At 41.7% G+C, this 19,226-nt stretch overlaps 3 protein-coding genes across 10 annotated transcripts in view; all 3 read left to right on the forward strand.

The window, feature by feature from the left end:
* The window catches only part of LOC121883972 (meiosis inhibitor protein 1), a 61,089-nt gene extending 58,821 nt beyond the window's left edge, over positions 1-2,268 (forward strand). For all 3 annotated transcript variants that reach the window (XM_042392426.1, XM_042392425.1, XM_042392427.1), the window contains 2 exons: positions 996-1,123; positions 1,949-2,268. In XM_042392426.1, coding sequence (XP_042248360.1) covers positions 996-1,123; positions 1,949-2,003 — 183 coding nt within the window. In that variant the 3' untranslated portion in view covers positions 2,004-2,268. The remainder of the gene's footprint in view (positions 1-995; positions 1,124-1,948) is intronic.
* LOC121883976 (coiled-coil domain-containing protein 134-like) lies at positions 1,149-12,704 on the forward strand. 6 transcript variants are annotated; one of them, XM_042392435.1, is made up of 8 exons: positions 4,149-4,255; positions 4,569-4,723; positions 7,474-7,607; positions 7,782-7,903; positions 9,163-9,247; positions 9,781-9,962; positions 11,140-11,211; positions 11,559-12,704. In XM_042392435.1, exons 3-8 carry the CDS (start codon positions 7,505-7,507, stop codon positions 11,682-11,684), a joined length of 690 nt encoding a protein of 229 aa, XP_042248369.1. In that variant the 5' UTR covers positions 4,149-4,255; positions 4,569-4,723; positions 7,474-7,504; the 3' UTR covers positions 11,685-12,704. The 6 variants fall into 6 exon arrangements, with proteins under 6 accessions (XP_042248372.1, XP_042248371.1, XP_042248366.1 ...); XM_042392438.1 differs by lacking the exons at positions 4,149-4,255; positions 4,569-4,723 and adding an exon at positions 1,149-1,263; XM_042392437.1 differs by lacking the exons at positions 4,149-4,255; positions 4,569-4,723 and adding an exon at positions 2,808-3,612 and having other exon boundaries at positions 7,477-7,607.
* A 74-nt stretch (positions 12,705-12,778) lies between these two features.
* On the forward strand, positions 12,779-17,271 carry LOC121883974. Its single transcript, XM_042392430.1, has 2 exons — positions 12,779-12,949; positions 14,349-17,271. The coding sequence occupies exons 1-2, from the start codon at positions 12,928-12,930 to the stop codon at positions 16,394-16,396; spliced, it is 2,070 nt and encodes a 689-aa protein (XP_042248364.1). The 5' UTR covers positions 12,779-12,927; the 3' UTR covers positions 16,397-17,271.
* Positions 17,272-19,226: the final 1,955 nt, after the last annotated feature.

Consider the following 19,226-nt stretch of genomic DNA (forward strand, 5'->3'; position numbering starts at 1 on the left):
GTAAAGAAGATTGAATTTACCAGTGTGTGTCTGTAATGTTCTCCACCAACTTTAACATGCGGCTATCATTCACAGTTTCACAGTGATATGATTAAGTATTCACTCACATACTCTGAAATCCTTAAGCAGGTCTCTCAACCTCTGATTTTTACATAGGAGCTTATCAGTGGCAGCTCTGTTATTTGCACTTGGACTCACAATCTTTCCCTTTTGGGACTGTTTGTACCTGCAGGGTATGCACTGTAATCTTTTAACTTTTGAAAAGTTTTCTCTTGATTGTGATTTTTTTTTTTTTTAACAAGATTTTCATTTCTTGATTGTTGTTTAAGACAAGTGTTCATTCTTTCTTGTTGCCTAAAGTATATAGTTACATCTACAGTGTAGCTATATGCTTTCTCACAGGCTTTGGGCACATTTTTATCTACTGTATGTGACTGTGACAGCTGAAATAAATAGTTTTGTTTTTGCAGTAGAAGAGGTTCCTGTCTTGCTTACTTATTTAGCGCTCTGCAAATCCCGTGTGTGTGTGTGTGTGTGTGTGTGTGTGTGTGTGTGTGTGTGTGTGTGTGTGTGTGTGTGTGTGTGTGTGTGTGTGTGTGTGTGTGAGTCTCTCTGCTCCCACTTGTACGCTGTAACTATAAACACAAATTTGGCTTTTTTCAGCTTGTCTAAGCATTTTGTTTTTTAAGTGGATCGCTGGTTGTGTTAAGGTTAAAAATTTATTTTCTCTAGTTTTCTGACAATTTTAACAACCACTTAGAAAAAAAAGACCTTAAGCCTCTTTTCTCTGATTTGGACATTTTCTTCTTTTTTCCTCTTATATGGTTTTTCTTCTCACCCTCCTCTTCATTGTCTATTAACCTTTAGTCCCAGTATCGGCATTATGTCCTGTGCTCATTCTCTTCTCATTACTTCATATGCTTCTTCTTTCTCCTGCTGTGTCTCTCCTCTCCCTTTTAAAGAATAAAACTCTCCCTCTTCTTTCATCCATTCAGATCCAGAGCAGTGTCCTGCAGCCGCCACCCACAGAGGAGCACAAGCAGAGAGTGAGGAGTGTGATAGAGTCCCTCGAACCACAGTCGCCCACCGAGATCTGCAGCCCCAGTCTGCCCAGCAACGTCCTGTATCCCTCACCTGAAGTGAAACACGCTCATTCACACCTCAGACCTGTACAACACACACACAGCCTGACATCCTGCACCTTGTACATAGTGAAACTACAGCAGCTGACACTCTGCAAAAAAACCCCCTGAATACACCCCTGTAAGTATCTGACAAGTGTTGTAAAAGCTGCAACACATACACACCTGCACACAATCTCAGCACCCGAAACCGTACTTCAAACGTCAGCAAGGCTTCTTCATTGATTTTCTGTGGCAATTTATTGAATGTCTGTTGTGCTTTTCACTTAATCCCTTTGAAAGTGTGTTGTACAACACAAAGTCGTTACTGTATTTCAGTCAGAGTCCGTATTTAAAGGCTCAGTACATCTGTCACACACACAGACTCACACCCACCCGCACACTCTCATGTACTTAGTTTCTGTCTGTTCAGTTTGATAGTAGCTTTGTTGGCCACTGTTACATAAAAACAATATTATCATATCACATTGATAGTGAATAAATACACCGAGGACAAGTGGAATGCTCAACTATGATTGAAGCAGTAGTTAAATAAAACATTCACTTATTAAAAATATTTTGAGCTTCTGTTCATCAAACAGGAGATATTAGCTAAATATCTGTTAATTTTGCAGCACATAGTTATACTTGCTTCTCAAATTATCTCACTAGTGGAAATTTGGGAGAATGGAAATATTTCAATTTCTGTGTTGTGTGTTCCCATTTTAATAATCAGATTATTAAATTCTCTCTCTTTCTCAAACATAAACAGACGCCTGCAGTACTTTTCTCACCGTGCTTCATTGTTCCTTAACTCTTTGCTTCAGGTGTGTTGGAGATGTGTCCATCTGTCTGTCTGACTTCACAGTGACGGCAGATTGATGTTCCAGCAAACTGATTCATACATTTTAGAAATTATTACGCCATCAGTTTGCCAGTTCGTTTCATCGTTCATTATTTTCACTTTTCCTTGATTCCTTTTGTTTTTCTGTTGTGCTATTTAAGCAGCACGTGTGCCTGCCTAAATTTTAGTGTCACAGTTAAAGAATTTATTGCATGTATTTGTTCATTGACAGTAGTTTATATTTACTGGCAGTGCTAAAGAAAAGTTGAATAAACTAATATCGTTTGTCATTAAAAGGGAATTAAACACTGAAAAAGAATCTGATCAAAAACTAATTTTCCAACATAGCACACATGATAGTTTTCATGTGATATGATACCATTAAATACACTATACCAGTGTCTCTATTATTTTCTAGACCACTCAAAGACATGGTCAGTCACAGAACAACATTTGAATATTTTTGTATTTATATAAAATGACTTTTTCATGAATTTTACAGCTCTGGAGTGATAGAAGTGTTCAAGGTGAACTCTTTTCACTTCATAGAGGTACAAATCACATTGAATGAATACCCAAATAAGCGGTTGGCCACGTCATGGCAGTAACTAGCTTTACCCTACTCAAACTTCAGTTCTTTTTTTTTTTTTTTTTTTAAACCATGCCCAGGGACAAGGTTTTGTCCCACTGACGGTTACATGACCTTGCACTGGGATGACTGATTACCCGCACACCTTCACAAAGCAGTTTGTAAGTGTGGCACCCTACAGGCAACTGGCAAGTTTGACAGTCACACATACTGGTATGTATGTCATGGGAGCTGAAAGTCAAACTGGCTGTGCACCTCAGAGCAGTGTTGTGTGACTGATGATGTCTGGTGTGGATCTCAGGCATCCTAGGAAGAAAATAAAAAACGTTCCTATTACTTCAGTAAAACTCAGGGAGAGCAAGTGGACTTCTCATGTACATTTAATTCAAAGTAAATAAGGCTTTCCTTTTTGAAAATAGGCACCTAAATATTCATGTGGTCATAGTAAGCTTTAAAAATGATCATCAACACAGCCCCTGTCATCCACTGTAGTTGAGTACTGCTGGAGATACAGCATCTTATTGAATTTTAAATCCCCCCCCCTTATATCACCTAGCGTGTAGCCTACATCTTTTTAATCCTCTTTCTATTTATGTCATTTTATAGAAAGTGATCTTAACAAAACGTGGCTGGCAAGATGTCAGCATTAAAGCATCAGCATATGAGAGGAAGCAGATTGAGGGAAACGGGAACGGAACGCACTCCCTTGTTTTCTTTTTTTTTCATGTGGTGTCCCTTGCTAAATCCTCCGTGTGGAAACCACATCCTCCGCCGCGTTTTACACCCGCTCGCTGTCATTCGTCCAAGGCGAGCCAGCCGGTGTGATCGTGGCACTGGCGGAGTGGAGGAGCGAGAGCCGCATGTAAATGAACACCTCCACCTTCGTGTTGCTGTCACCTGAGGATCCACCGGGACAAATTGACTGTCCCGTCCTCCTCCTCGGCGAGCTGACCTTTAAGGTTTTGTGCGCAGATAAAAAGGTTAAACTGCACTACTTTGGACTGAACGCTGGCCGCTAATCGCTGCCGTGTGGCGCCGCCGTCTCTCGCTACAACACGGTGAGTGATCCGGGAGTTTGTAGCCGTAATGTCCAGCGCTTTATCGGTCGGATCTACTGTGCTGGCCGCTGGCTGATGGACACGGCGGGGCATACAGCTGCGATGACCGGCGGAATCGATTTGTCGAGGAGCGACTTCAAATGCTTAGTTAATTCTCTCAAGCGCACCCCTTAATGAAGCATTATATAAATATTTTAATGTATTATTGTGGAGTTGATGTATATCATCATTAGATGTGATCTTACACCCATGTCTCATTACATTCTCGTAATTATTGGCTTAAAATTAAGTAAATAAACTCATAATTTCCTGTAGACAGTCGCGCGGGTCAGGTAGGGGACACGCAATCAATTAAGCAATCTGTAATTGATGGTCCACATGACAGCCTTTATTCAGACCCAGCCATCATCATCACCATTACGCATGTCCGTGGCTGTGCCTCTGCATGAATAATGACAGAGGGAGAGTCTCGCAGATGCAAGCAGAGAGTGAGAGAGACATGATGTGTCAGTCCTTGAACCTCAAACCTCCCACAGCAAGCTTGCAGCCTGAGGGGAATCTGGATTCACTCCTGCTGCACATCCAGCTGTCTGATAGGCATCTCTCTCCCTCCATCCTCTGTTGAGCTGCTTACACCTCAAGGGTCAGTTTTGCTTCCTAAAATTAATGTCACAGTTGGCTGGTTATCAATTTGGACTGTTTCCCACTCTTGATTGAAGATTATTTTTAGAATTTTTTTTTCTTGTCCTGCTGGGATTAGAGATGTAGTAGGAATGCAAAGCATTGCATTGCAGGATATCAGATGCGTGTTTTCACACTACTGGGAATTCAAACAGCAGAGTGGAGCTATCTTCACGGGTCTGTAGTATGATTAGATATGGCAGCCTACTTATTTGACAAAGCTGGGGAACCTGGATCCCCCACACAGGAAATAAACTTAAGCCTCTCTGCCACAGGAGATTGTTGTTGGCAGAGAAGAAAATTTCCTCCGGCCAAGAGATTTACGTGGGCTTACACGGCCTCAGCAAGAACTACTCTGCCTTCAGACCTCCCCGCGGCAAAGACACCTCGCCTAACTTGTGTGCCACAGTGACAGACCAAATCTGAACCAGTGAGTCAGCTGGAAGGAAATCCACCCAGTTTAGGACTGAGTAGGGGAGAATACGACAGTGCATCTTCTTGCAGGGCAGCTGAGTTGTATTGATGGTCCTACAGTACGTGTTTAAGGCTGATGTGTGTACTCTGTATATGCCTCTGGCAACAAAAAAAAAAGGTGGGGAATGTAGAGATGACCTCCTTGCTGCTGTTATGGCCACAGGCTATCACTAAGGTGTTAGTGGTCTATCTGTCAAAGGTCTCATTTCTCACCAAACGGCCCAGCATGCAGTTAAGGTGCACTGAAGATAATATTTTCTGTCAGCAGGTAATCCACAGTTTCAACTAACGATTATTTTCATAATCTTTTAATGAGCTGAGAAGTTGTTTTTTTCTACTAAATGATTAAATAGCTGAAGAAATGGCTTTCACAATTTCTCACAGCCCACATTGATGTCTTCAATTTGCATATTTTGTCCAACCAACAGTCCAAAACCTGAAGATTTTTCATTTATTGTCACATATGACAAAGAAAAGCAGCAAATCCTCACATTTGAGATGCTGAATCCAAACAATATTTGGCCTTTTTGCCTGAAAAATTACAAAAAATGTATTATTTGATTATCAAAATAGTTGCAGATTAATTTCCTGCCGATCAACTAATTGAATCGATGAGTCGTTGCAGTTCTGAGAGAATTGTTTCTGCAGTGTGCAGTAGTGTGCATCAGTCACTCTCATTTGGTCGAGCTATAGCCAAGTGTAATATGAACATGAGTGCTTCACTGCTAGATTTTCCAATGAGTAAGATTTTCTAAAATAATCGCTCTGTTTAATTAGCGTTGCCTGCTTACAGTTAATAGATGCATTTAGACCCTAATTTCTGCCCATGCCACATTAGAGATGATTGATCCGCCCCTAATGTCCTTCTTATTCTACTTCCTAAAGTCTCAGCACTTTGCCCTATTGCATGGAAACGTTAGCAGCTGCTGGATATACAGCATGTGTTGACTGCACTAAATTGTGCCAGTGGCGATAACTATTTTGCTCATAAATATCTGTCAGAGCTATATAGCTGCCTGCTTGGAAGTACACAGGAACATCAAATAACCCGGCGAGCTGCTGCCACAGGAGAGACAAGGCCCGCTTTCCCTGGCTGTTATCAAGAAATATTGAGGCTTTCGACTAGCACTTAAGGATATTTAGTGCAGCATTTCTCAGAAAGCTGGGAAGCAACCCAAAAGATGTTCTCAGAATGCACAAATTGGCCTTAATCGAACATTGTCTTCACTCAGCTGTCTCGAGGAACACTTTTTTTCTGCTGACAGAGTGAGAAAGGAAGTTGCGTTTCAGTTATATTTTTAAATAAGAGACTTTGATGACCACAGACCTCTTAAAGTTAGCTGCAACAAAAGGGAGTCAGTCTGCTTTCTTTTTCATTACAGACTTCTATGTCTCCTCAACTGTAAGATTACAGTCCTCATCATGCTGCTGTCCTCTTAAGAGGGATAGTGTATGTCTAGGAGCATATGCTTTCTCTCTCATTTGAGCGAGTTTCTTAAGGGGGCACATTCAGTCTAAATTAACATTCACACCTCGAGACTTTTGCTCACTTCTTAGTCCTTCAGATTCAAGACTCAGCAGCCGGGCTTGTAAAGATTAATTTTGTCAGTGCAAAATCAAGTCCCTCGTGCTCATTATCCTCTCACACAGCCTCCTCTATCTTGCACTGGCTCTCCTATCTTTGCGTCTCTCAGTTTTACCGTAGTGTCTTAGCAAAGGTAGATGAAATATTCACCAGAAAAGCTGTTGTTTCCCGCAGGGTCTTCCCCCTCTGCCCCACCCCTTCCCAACGCCTCAACACCCCTCCTCTCATCTCTTGCCTCCTGTCCTCCTCCTCCTCCTCCTCCTGCTTCTCACACTCTCACCCTCCCTGCACACGCCACACCCCCAGCTAAGCCCTGTACCTTACCCTCCTGCATCCTTCTGATAGTATCATTGATGGAGCCCTTGCTAAATTATGCATGAATTATGTAAATTATGTCTTGTAGCTTTTCGTCAACATTGTCCCCTCCTTTCCTCCCTCCAGTTACTTCTGTTTTCTGCTAATGTTTTCCTTAAAGTTTGGCTTTCATCAAATTTTCATTTGATCAGGCCCTATTTTTAGCTGTTTTATTTATCTTCTCGCTTTCATCCCTCCCTTTCAAATGTATAAAAAAGCCTCTGAGGGGAAGGAAGTTGCAGCTGAATGAAAATGTTGAAGAAGACCACTGCTTTGGATGGAGAGAGACCAGTAGGGACGAGGCAGAGGCGAAGCAGGAGCAGAGAGAGAGTCTCGTACAGAGAATGTAAAAGTTCCTCTAGGGATTATGCAAGTGCCAGACATCAGATGTGTCTTTTTAAAATGAACATAAGGAGCCCCTCTTCAAATGCCGGTTACCCTCTGGTGTTCCATATTGACCACTTATCCCCAGCATGTCTCTCTATTTTACATATTCCAAAAGTATCACAGGAGAGAGAGAGCCTTTCTAGCAGCTTTGGAAGAAGAAAAACCGCTTCATGAATAGTTCCAATGAAAGCTCATTGTTTTCAGATGACAGTGAAACCCCTTTTATCAAAAGAAAACGTGTTCAGCATGACGGTCACAGATTCTCTTTAGAGGTGGAGATGCACCTTCTGTATCCTTAAACAAATAGAAATTAGGCAACTACCAATACTTTGATGTTAAACAGTGTGATCTACATTTCCTGTTTTGTCATCTATGTTCAGAAGAGTGCCCCTCTGCTGCCATCTGCTGACCATGCGGAGTGTGTGTGCGGTGGTCCTGGCACTCGCCGCTGCCGCCCTCAGCTCTGCAGACTCCGACATGCACAGGCCGAGACACGACTCGAACCTGGAGATCTGTATCCTTCTGCTGCCAAAGGCGCAAGCATGTGTGTGGTTGCAAACTTGTCAGACCGTGTGTGTGTGTGTGTGCGCACATCACAGAGTGTGAACTTACGGGTGTGTGAGCGAGTTATTTACGTGAGTTATGCCCATGTGGAAAGTGTACGTTCTTCCTGATCTCTTCTTATCAGATAAGCGGCTGTTTGAGACCAAGAGGAAAGATCAGCTGAACGCGCTCAAGAATCTGGTTGAGCTGAACGACATCAACCAGCAGTACAAAATCATAGACATCATGCTCAAAGGACTCTTCAAGGTAGGGAGTGTGTGTCTGTGTTTGCTCTCACATCACATGCTCACATCTGTCTGTGGGAAGCAGCAATTTCAAGCACAGACAAGGCCACAAGTATTATAAAAAGAAACCCCACTAACAACAACAGTTATTTCTAAGAGCTCAACCTTCTTGTGCTCTCAGCATATTGAAGGACAAGAAGGTTTTGCAGCTGAATCAAAGGCTTCGAATCAAATGATTACATTCATCAGCATGTTTCCTCGCATACATTTGAATGTTAATTCAGACTCAGCTGCTTGGAGTGCCATTCACTCGCACTGGGCTGAAGGCTTTGCTTTACAGTATGCCTCAGTTTCCCAGAGGACAGTTATCTATGCATCTGCGTGCCTCTCAAGGACGCCTAGCATAGTCAATCTTCAGTGGCTGAAATACATTGTCAGCATTTCTATACCTCTGTGTGTGTGTGTGTGAGACAGAGTGCTAAAGAGTGTTCCTGCTCATATCTCTTCCATGTGCTATCCTCATAAACACGTCACTGACTGTTTAATTTCAGTCGATGTCTGTGTAGTTTTTCTTTTTTAACAACAATATGACAAAGTGTGAAATCTCTCGTCTTTAACCTTAAGGGTCAGACAGGTTTCAAACAAGTCCCCAGTTTAATTATATTATCTGAAACCACTTATAATCAGGGTATCTGCAGGTCTTGAAAAGTCTTTAAAAAGCATTGATTTAGGTTTCCTCAAAAAATGCCTAAAAAGGTTTTAAAAAAAAAACAGGTATCTGAAAGTCTTAAATTTAATTCACAAAGGTCTAACATGTTTTTTCTAGCCTGCCTGATGCAGTAATGTTGATTATAAAATGTGATTTTAGCAAAACCTGGCTGGAAAATCCCCATTTCCATTGTTCCAGACCTCTGACCTTAAATGAATTACTTATTTTTTAATTGGTCCATCCATCCATTCTTTTTCTGCTCCTTATCCACATGCAGGTCATGACAATAATGATGATGACAAAAAAGTTAAATAAATTTAAATAAATTGACATTTATTTCACATTGCACTTAATAAAAAATTCAAGGCCTCATTATCCCTAATGGTTTTTAATGATATCTCTCATACTTTGACTGTGAAACAGGAAAATTAAAGTGCTTTCTTTGTGGTATTAAAATGTCAAATTGAACTAGGTGAAGTCTGCAGAAACCATGTGTTATGAACTGCTCTAGATTCAAAACCTGATGTGTAAAGTAAGTAAACCTGGCTATTGAGCTATTTTTCTCATTTAAGGTGTTGGAGGACTCGAGACAAATCCTGGTTGCAGCCAACATGCACCCTGACGACCCGTTCCCCATGGATGATAAGATCAAAGAAGGTCTGATTCGCTTTTACACCTCAGCTGTTTCATCATTACATTTTTTCAATGTCTCTTTCTCCTGCTCTCCTTATACTAGCCGCTTTATCTAGCAGCATCTCTAATGTGTCTTTCACACTTTCTCACTTCTGTCTCCACCTCTGACTGGTTTGTCTTGTGCTGTGTTACCTGTCTCCAAAAGCTATACCTCTGTCAGTCTTTTTTTCCTCTCATCTTTATCCGCTTTTGGTGCCAGCGGGTGCCAATGATATCAGCTCTCTTTTTTTTAACGTCTGTCTGAATGTCATGAACATCAGCTTCCCTGCTCTTAAGGCTTATTCAACCCCATCACCACCTATTTGAGTGTTCCCGAACAACATCAACCGTTGCTTGAGCTGCGCTCTTCCCTTTGTTCTTATTTATCAGCATGTTCTGTGTGTTTTGTCAGCACAAATGTATCTTCAAAATCATCAAAATTGTCCTTCTCTGCCTCATTTCTTTTAATTAACCTGCCTACTTGTTTCTCTCTTTCCTCTCTCTATAAATCTCTGCAGCTTACTCCCATGTGGTGGAGAATACAGCATTCTTTGGTGACGTGGCGTTGCGTTTTCCCCGTATTGTGCACCACTACTACGACCGGAACGCTGACTGGGGAGGTCTACTACGCTGGGGGCTGAATTTCTGTAACCAGACAGGGGTTTTCACTGGAGGAGCCCACCAACACGTACTCACACTTGTAAGACAAGAGAATAATCTATCCTGTCCATGCTGTAACTGTTACCCGTCGACAGTCATGGTAACAGTCATTTCATAATCCACTGATAAGGATTCAAGGTTTGAAGGCCAACTGTTAAAGCCTTGCTTTTTGACCGGCTGCATTTAAAGATTGTGATATCTCCATTCAACAGAGCTTAACAGAAAGAGTGTTGTTGCCTGTTGTTGCTGAAAATGTGGAGCTAATGTGGTTTCGGGCTAAAAGTAAAGGCCTTGAAAATATAGAAATGAGTCATTCTTTCAACTAGCGCCTGCGTGTAAGGTTAACATGGGTTTTAATATTGATGACTGAATCAGTTTAGCCTTGTTTTACAATTTCCTGCACATACATAGTGCTTTTATACATTTCGGAGGACAGAAATTTAATTGAATTGGGTTGAACTGAACCGTGAGCAAAATGTTAGATATGATGATGCATCAAATCTTTGCTGGAAGAAATGAATTGAGCAGAATCATCGGTGGATTTATTAGTTATAGCCCTATTGTGGAGTCTAGATGCAGAATTCAATATAAGAGTATGTTGAAACAAAAACCTTTTTTCCTGCAGGAGAGTATAGTGTAAAGACTGCAACATAAAGCACAATGGTATAAATGAGACACAGAAACTACAGAACCAACATCATTCAGGTGATACGATAGATATGGAGATTTTAGTATAATCTGCTGTCATGTTAGTGTGCAATACATTCTTATTGTCAGTCTGTGGCATGACTGCAAAATGAGTTGTTTGTCATCACATTTGTCCATGATGCATTGTGGCCTTTGAATCTTTAAAGAGCGAGGCAAATCAAATGGGTATTCCCTGTTTGTGGGGGTTAATGAACTAAACTCTTGCAGGATTAATCTGTGACCTTAGCAATGTGCCAAGAGGATTATATAGTGGATTAATTCTGAGACTTGAAGCAGCAGCCGTCAGCACCCCGAAAGCGTGCATTCAGCCCTCACTTGTGCCTCAGTAGTTTTTGATCCCCTTCTCTCAAATTCACACAATGCTGAAACATGAAAAGAGGCTAAAATGTAGATTTTGTCTGTAACTTCCTGTTAATTGTATCATACTGCTTTTTAGCTGTAGAATAAGTAATGTGACAGTGTCTCCTCATCTCCTCTTTTGTCATCTGTCTATTCCTCTCATCTCTCAGATGTCACAGGAGCTGGGAATAACAGAGAAATCCCCAGACTTTATGAATCCTTACCGCACAGAGAGAGACGATGTGAGTAAGATGCATACATGTTCCCCACTCATGCATGATCATCCTGTCGTCATGCATGTGTGGTAACTCTAGTGACCGCTCTTAATGACTTCTCCATCACCCTTTAATATTCAGCCACATACAGCCACTAGTACTCACCTAATAACCACCTTCTAACATCCTGGAGATTGTGTAGTTACACCTTCACCGTACACCAGAAATAACAACATGGAGTGTAAGAGGGACACACACACACTTACAGACTCTTGCTTTATCATGCTGTCTTCATAAAAAGTCCTTTTTCTAAGCATTATGTTTCACACAGCTGTGCCAAGAATCTGTCTCTCGCCCTTTTTCATCTGCTTCAGGTGCTTCACACCGCTGAGGCTTTCCAGAAGATCCTGAGGGAGGAAGAGAAGAGGAGGAGGAAGGAAGAGAAGAGGAAAGAAATCAGGAAAGGCCCTCGCATCTCCCGCTCTCGCAACGAGCTATAGCGCCGCACCTCAGTGCTGGCGGAGAGCAGAGCAGAGAAGAGGAGAAGAAGAAGAAGAAGGAGCATACGCACAGTCCACAAGGGATGGCTTGACTTGTAGACGCTGATGACAGTGAAGGAAGTCAAAGCTGTCCTCACTTGTACAAAAGCAAGGTGCTCAAGAGAGGAACCCTCAATGTGACACAAAAAAAGAAGTGAAGTGGAGGTTAGTCAGTTTCTGACAAAGGCCTGTATTGCTGTACTTCTACAGTGATTTATAATTGGAAAATCTAACGTTGTACAAGAGGTAAAAGACGCCTCGGGGATAAGAGTTGATAAGGGAAACTCATTTTTGATAACTTAAAGATTACATAACTGTACTTTGGAATATAATTCATTTTAGTATAATAAATTTGCTTCAAAACTTTGCAAATACCACTGTATTGTGTCTGGTCTAGATTTAATGTGTCTAAAACCCATATGCTTTAAATACGTGTGGGTGCCAAATATAAATTTGACTTCACCTCATTAAATGCAGACAGTTTCTGATTAGGTTAAGCTTGAAATGATGATGGAATATAGTTTTATGTTAATCTTTTTTTGTGTGTTTTTAAGTAATTCTTATTTTATCACTGTCACAGGGATCGTCCATGAATTTTCCGTTTACATACTGTATTTGGCAATCTCTCAGTAGTTTTAAGTTCTTTTTACACCAGTCCCTGTAGTTGTTAGTCAATACAAGTTATTTTATCCTGTTGGAAAAACTGTCATTCACAAATACAGTATGTGACCCTTCATCCTGCAGCCCTGCATCTGTTTCTTTGTTATGCATAAAAAGTCGGTTGTATAGTTGTTGTTTTTTCTGGAAAGTAACATATTTTAATGGTTTAGATCTATGGAACTGAGATTGATGTAATTTTGAAATAGTATTACGACTGTTAAAAAACTATATGTATATTCAGAGAAAGAATATCATTGCTGCAGAATGAACAAGCCATTTTGTTATTTACTGAAATAAAGTGACTGATATGTACAAAGAAAATGTATGTCAGTCCCATTTGTGTGTGTGTAGTTGAGCAGATCAGCCAACAGAGGGCAGCCCGACACCAAACATACTTCCTACAAATCAACTCCAGTGTTTTTGTTTGGGCTGAACAGTTTAGTTTGAGCTCAACTTCGCATGTAGCCTCGGCTACATCCAGAAGATGCTAATAGCAGGAGCTTGAATGTAGAGAAGAAACATCCTCCTTTAGCCAGACCGAGAGATGTCTAACAACGTGGACTCAGGTAAAATAACCTAATCTCTTCCTGTCTTGACAATCAGTTTTCATTTCAATTTAGCGACATGCTAAAGCTAGCTTGCTAATGCTAAATTAGCTGTTTGTAGTCAATATATGTTAAACTGTTATTTTAATGCTAGGTATTAAATGGTATAGGCTTACACCAGAGCATTTTGGATTAAAACGTGATGTCTCTATGTGATGTCTGATCTTTAGTGTCAAGGTTGATTATTTTTGGGTGGTATTATGCGATATAAATAGCAGCTAGCCTCACCACCTAGCGGTTAGTTGGTAGCTGTTTCCTCATTTCACTTGACTGAAGCTAATGTTAACCTATTCAGCTGTGATGTTTTGTTTCTGTGCAGAACCTTCCTGACAAACACTGACTTCACTAGACTTGTTAGCGACATAAAACAGGAGATTTTTTTAGAAGTCTCGATTGCTGTCTTTATTGGTGTAAAGTAGCTAAGTACATTTACTCAAATACTGCACTCAAGTATAATTTTGGGGTACCTGTACTTTGCTTGAGCATTTCCAGTCGATCCTACTTTATACTTCCACTCCACTACATTTCAGAGGGGAATATTGTACTTTCTACTCCACTACATTTGACAGCTTTAGTTACTTTCCAGATGAAGGTTTGACACAATGGATAATATAACAAGCTTTTAAAATACCACACATTGTTAAAGCATCCACAACCTTTTTGGCTTTTGATGTCTTACAAAAAGCAGTGTGTAGTCAGGGTCACATTTCAGATGTCCATGAGTTGTTAACCGCTCCACCAAATAGTGATTTTTTCCCTCTAAACTTCTCACATGGTTTCATTTCAGTAAATGTTCAAATGATCCAATATTTCACCAAAAATCAAAGATTAGAGAAAAAGTCCAAAAACTGATAACAGATTTGTGTACCAGAACTTTGTTTTTTCTTCTTTCCTCTCTCATTAATCATCTCACAACCCATCTTGTTGGGAACTACTGGACTAAACTAGCCAACTGTATATAAAGTAGTTCAAACTAGCTCCACCTCCAACAGCTACAACAGTAACATGCTGCTTATACACCGATACTTCAGTATTAATAACCTAATGATGTCATATATAATAATGATATATCAGTTATTGCAGAACAAGTATTTTTACATTAATACTTTGAGTACATTTTGCTGCTAATACTAATGTACTTTTACTTAAGTAGGATTTTTCATGCAGGACTTTTACTTGTAATGGAGTATTTTTACATAGTTATATTGGTACTTTTAAATAGAGGATCTGAGTACTTCTTCCATCACTAGCTGTATTTCAATTAATGAGGGAATGTATGGTTTATATTAGCTTATGTCCTTGCAATGAACATATTCAAAATTGAAATACTGTCAAGTTACAGACAATTTCTGTTGTGCAGTTTTTCCACCAGGGGATGAGGAAGAGAAAAAGGAGCCAGTTGGTATGGAGGCTGAGAAGGAAGAAGACGACTCTGGAACCAGATGGAGTGAAGAACTCAGGCTGGTCCTCATCGGAAAGACCGGATCTGGCAAGAGTGCGTCTGGAAACACCATCTTGGGCCGGAGGCAGTTCCTGTCACAGATTAGTGCCAGCTCTGTCACCCAGATTTGCGAGCAGGGGAGCACTGAGCTCGCTGAGGAAGAGGACATGTTGGAGGATGGCCAGGCTGTCACACAGAGGAGGGTGAGGGGAGTCGCGGTGGTTGACATGCCAGGTTTTGGGGACACTCACCTTAGTGTGGAGCAGATTCATGCGGAGGTAGCCAAATGTGTGTCTCTCTCTGCCCCGGGCCCACACGCTTTCCTCCTGGTGGTGCCAGTAGGACGTTATACAGACAGTGAGAACCAGGCTGTCTGTGAGTTGAGCAAGATATTCGGGGAGGATGCAGTCCGTCACCACACACTGGTTCTTTTTACCAGGGGTGATGACCTAGAGGGCTTGGGGATAGAAGAGTACCTGAGGGAGACTGCACCTGCTGGGCTTAAGGCTCTGATTGACAGGTGTGGGGGCAGATACCACGTGCTCAACAACAAAGACCCCAGTAACACAGTGCAGGTTAAAGAACTCTTGTTGAAGGTGGACAAGATGGTGAAGGAGACTGACACAGGGTTTTATACCAATACCATGTTTTTAGAAGCAGAGGCTGCCATCAGGGAGGAGCAGAAAAGGATGCTGTGGGAGCGAGGGCAGGCAGAGGGGGAGGAACAAGGGGGAAACAACGACACAATGGAAGAACAGGCTAAACTTGCAAAACGAAGGAAGTGTGACTTGGAGTCTGACAAAACAGGGAGCAGTGAAATAGAATCACAAAGGCTCAGGAGGAGGCAGTTGGAGAAAGGAAATGAAGAGGATTTTATGCTGGAGAGATGGACAGAAGAGAGGGGTGCATTTAGCTTCCTGAGGGACAGAGTGGAGAGATGTAGGGACCAGTTCAGAAGCAGGCGTAGGGGCAGCAGCAGGGCTGTCGTCAGGCGACAGTCTCTCCGTTCATCCTTGATGCGGATGAGGAGAGAGGCTGCACTGTCTGCTAAGGTGCTGGAGAGAGTAAAGATCCTGGTGGCTGCCGGAGCCACAGGCTTGGCAGTGGGGGCAGTGTTTGGGGCAGCTGCCCCTCTAGCAGCTGCAGCCGGGGCGTCTCTTGTGGGGAACTCGGTTGGTTTTGCTGCAGGTCAGGTAGCTGGAATATCTGTAGTGGGAGGCACAGGTGTTGGGAAAGCTGTAGGGGCCATAGTAGCGGCAGCCTCAGGGAAAACTGCAGTGGCTCTGGGGGTAGCAACAGGTGGAGTTGTGGGTGGTTCTGTGGGAGCCATTGCAGGTGCTGAGGCTGCCAGTCCTGGGGAGGGCGCTCTGGATGCTCTTGGGCAGGTTAGCATCATAGGGGCCTCTGCTGTGGGGGTGGCAGCAGGTATTGGGGGCACAGTGGGAGCTGGAGCTGCTTTAGGCACAGCTCTGGGGGGAGCAGCTTCCAGCACAGCAGCCCTCAGTGGAGCTGAAACAGCAGCAGTGGGGACAGCGGGTGTAGCCAGTGCTTCTGTAGCTCAGAGTAGTTTAGCTTCAGCTGCTGGGCAGCATGCATTGGCCACGGTAGGAAGTGTAGGTGCAGGTACTGGGACTTCTCAGTGCACTGCAGCAGGGACAGCTCTAGTTCAGCAGGTGGCTGCTAATGTCCCAGCAGCAGTAGCTGGGTCTGCTGGTGATGTGTGTGGGTTAACAGGTCCCGGTGTGGCTTCAGTGGCCAGCAGGGTTGTGTCAGACCCCTGGGGCACTGTGGCAACAACAACACGCATCCTGAATGCAGTGGCTGAGATAGGCAAGGCTGCAGCAGGGATTGCCTTGGCTGGTGGTCTGGTAGTGAAAGTAGTAAAGGAAAAAGTCAGATGTGGCACAGGAACAACAGAAGCCAATTACTCAGAGAAGAAGTCTTATGAGATCTACTGGAACAAATAAATACAGGCTAACACTCCACTTGATTTATCTAATGAATTATTTTCTTAGTTTCCTCTTGTCAGATATATTTTTATCACCATGCATATGTAAACCACCTCAAAGATGTACAGGTGGCAGAATTCAGTATCATATATAACCATATATATATATCATTTGTATAAGAAATAACCAATTATAATAGATAAAACAGAAAATGTGATTGCAGTTTGGGGCTGGTGAATGAGTCCAGTGACATTTACAATGCTGTGTGGGATGATAAAGGATATTAGGTTCACATTCTTGTGACACCTTTGCTTTATTTCTTTTTTTTTAAAACTCATTTTTTATCTAAATCAATTGTTATAAGGTTGTGATCCATCTTGCAGCTGGTTGGTTTGGAACCAGGTCTTAAGTCTTCGTACAGATACAGAACAATATAAAAAGAGAGAGATTTTCTGGAAAGTGTGGGTTGTCACAGTTCAGCCTTGTAAACATTGTTAAATGACATGACTTTTCTAAAGGTTTAAATTGTTTCTCTTTTGGTCTTTCTAAAGAAGAATCACAGCACTATAAACTATCCGTAGGAAATTCTCTTAAGCACTATATTATTACAGTATTTGCTGGGTGAGATCAATATGTTCAATTAATGTAATTTATCTTATTACAGAAATGGGTATTGAAATGAACTGAAGGACTGATGTATTAAAAAGAAGCATTTTAAATTGCAAAATGTTTGCACTGACAGTTGTATTTCACATCCTGTAATATGTAAACCAGACAAGAGTTTTACAGTTATGTATTAACAGTTTTCAACTAGTTTAAATGTATCAACTGACAATCAGTGTGTTTAACTTTGTTGTAGTGAAATGAACAATAAAGACAGTATTCTTCCATGACTGCACATTTTAGCCTCATTTGTTGTGTTATCTTTTCAACTGTGGTACCATAACTTCATTTTATTAGAAAATTACTACTACACAGTTTCTCAATGTCAATTTTAGATGCTTTTGCAGGACTAGTGTATTGTGTGAGACTAGTTTTAATCCACTATACTTAAGATCTGATGGCTAGATGAAGTATGTATTAAACATTAATATAATGCATTTGTCTTAATTATCTATATTAAAACTTACATATATTTTACAGCTAATATGTATTTATTTTTTTAAAGTAAAGTTTGAATGCATGAGTTTTTTTATTGGACTACTTTCACATAAATGACCTGATAACTTATAAGTATGCTATTGTTGCATACTCTGGAATGGACAATAGGAATAGGGCAGCAACTTTTGATTATTTTCATTATCGATTATTTTTACTTAATGTGGTTAGTCATGGAGCCTATAAAATGGTGAAAAATATCAATCCGTGTTTCCCAAAGCCCTAGGTGCAAGACCAAGAAAACCAGAAAATAATTACATTTGTGAAGCTAGAGAATTTCTGCATTTTTCCTTAAAAAAAAAAGACTCAAGGTGATTAATTGTTTATCATAAATGAACATTTAAATTTTTTGTTAATTGACTGATTGACTAATCTTTCAGAAACAGAAGATCAGGAAGGCACCAGGCCCAGACAGCGTGTCACCCTCCTGTCTGAAAGTCTGTGCTGACCAGCTGGCCCCCATCTTCACTCAGATTTTCATCAGTTTACTGGAGCTGTGTGAAGTCCCCTCCTGCTTCAAATGTTCCACTATCATCCCCATCACCAAGAAACCCTCCATCACTGGACTGAACAACTACAGGCCCATCGCCTTGACGTCTGTGATCATAAAGTCCTTCGAGAAACTGGTGTTGACCCACCTGAAGGACATCACAGGCCCCCTGCTGGGACCCCTGTAGTTTGCCTACTGGGCAAATAGGTCAGTACGCTACATCCTCCAACACCTTGACTCCCCAGGGGCATACGCAAAGATCTTGTTCCTTGTTCCTCCTCACTAAACTCACCCAGCTCACATTGCCTGCTGTGGTCTTTCAGTTTGTTGATGACATAGATCCACCTGTCAGTGGATCACAAACTTTCTGACAGACAGGAAGCAGCAGGTGAGGCTGAGGGACAGTCAGCACTGATGCCCCTCAGGGATGTGTGCTCTTTTCCCTCTACATCAAGAACTGCACTTTCTGGGATCTACAATCTCCAAGGACCTGAAGTGGGGGTCCAGCATCAACACAGTCATCAAAAAGGCCCAGCAAACGATGTACTTCCTGCACCAGCTCAGAAAGAACAATCTGCCTCAGGAGCTGCTGATCCAGCTTGACACCACAGTCATCGAGTCTGTTCTCTGCACTTCCGTCACTGTCTGGTTTGGATCAGCCACCAGACAGGACGGGAACAGACTACAACAGACAGTCAAGTCTGCAGAAAAGATGATTGGTACCAACCTGCCCACCATCCAAGTCCTGCACACCTCCAGAGCCAGGAACCGGGTAGGGAAAATCACTGCAGACTGTCACACCCTGGACATGACCTGTCCGACCTTCCCCCCTCTGGTAGGCACTATAGAACACTGTTCACCAAAACTATCAGACTCAGGTTAGTTAGTTTCTTTGCCCTCGCAGTCACACTTATGAACAGTTAAATTATTCACACTGTCAAATATATATTTAAGAAGGCTGTATATACTGTACACAGACGTGTACACATGCATATACTGTACATAAGCCCTATAAAGTAACTTATTACATTATCCATTCAACATTTACAGTTTTTCAGCACTCTTTCACTCTTACACACCTTTGCACTACTTGTATCCTTTTTTAGAATCTACAGAAACTGATTTTTACATACAATCACATATGTAGATGAGCAGAGTGGTATAAGCAAGCAGATATGTGACTTTAAGGGTATATGTGCA

Source organism: Thunnus maccoyii, chromosome 18 (assembly GCF_910596095.1).
Source record: "Thunnus maccoyii chromosome 18, fThuMac1.1, whole genome shotgun sequence".
Lineage (NCBI taxonomy): Eukaryota > Metazoa > Chordata > Actinopteri > Scombriformes > Scombridae > Thunnus > Thunnus maccoyii.

Coding starts and splice junctions, on each gene's coding strand:
- LOC121883976 (XM_042392438.1), top strand. CDS start 7,505: ATGCGGAGTGTGTGTGCGGTGGTCCTGGCACTCGCCGCTGCCGCCCTC. Junction 9,248..9,780: donor GGATGATAAGATCAAAGAAG/GTCTGATTCGCT, acceptor AAATCTCTGCAG/CTTACTCCCATGTGGTGGAG. Junction 11,212..11,558: donor ACCGCACAGAGAGAGACGAT/GTGAGTAAGATG, acceptor CATCTGCTTCAG/GTGCTTCACACCGCTGAGGC.
- LOC121883974 (XM_042392430.1), top strand. CDS start 12,928: ATGTCTAACAACGTGGACTCAG. Junction 12,950..14,348: donor GTCTAACAACGTGGACTCAG/GTAAAATAACCT, acceptor TCTGTTGTGCAG/TTTTTCCACCAGGGGATGAG.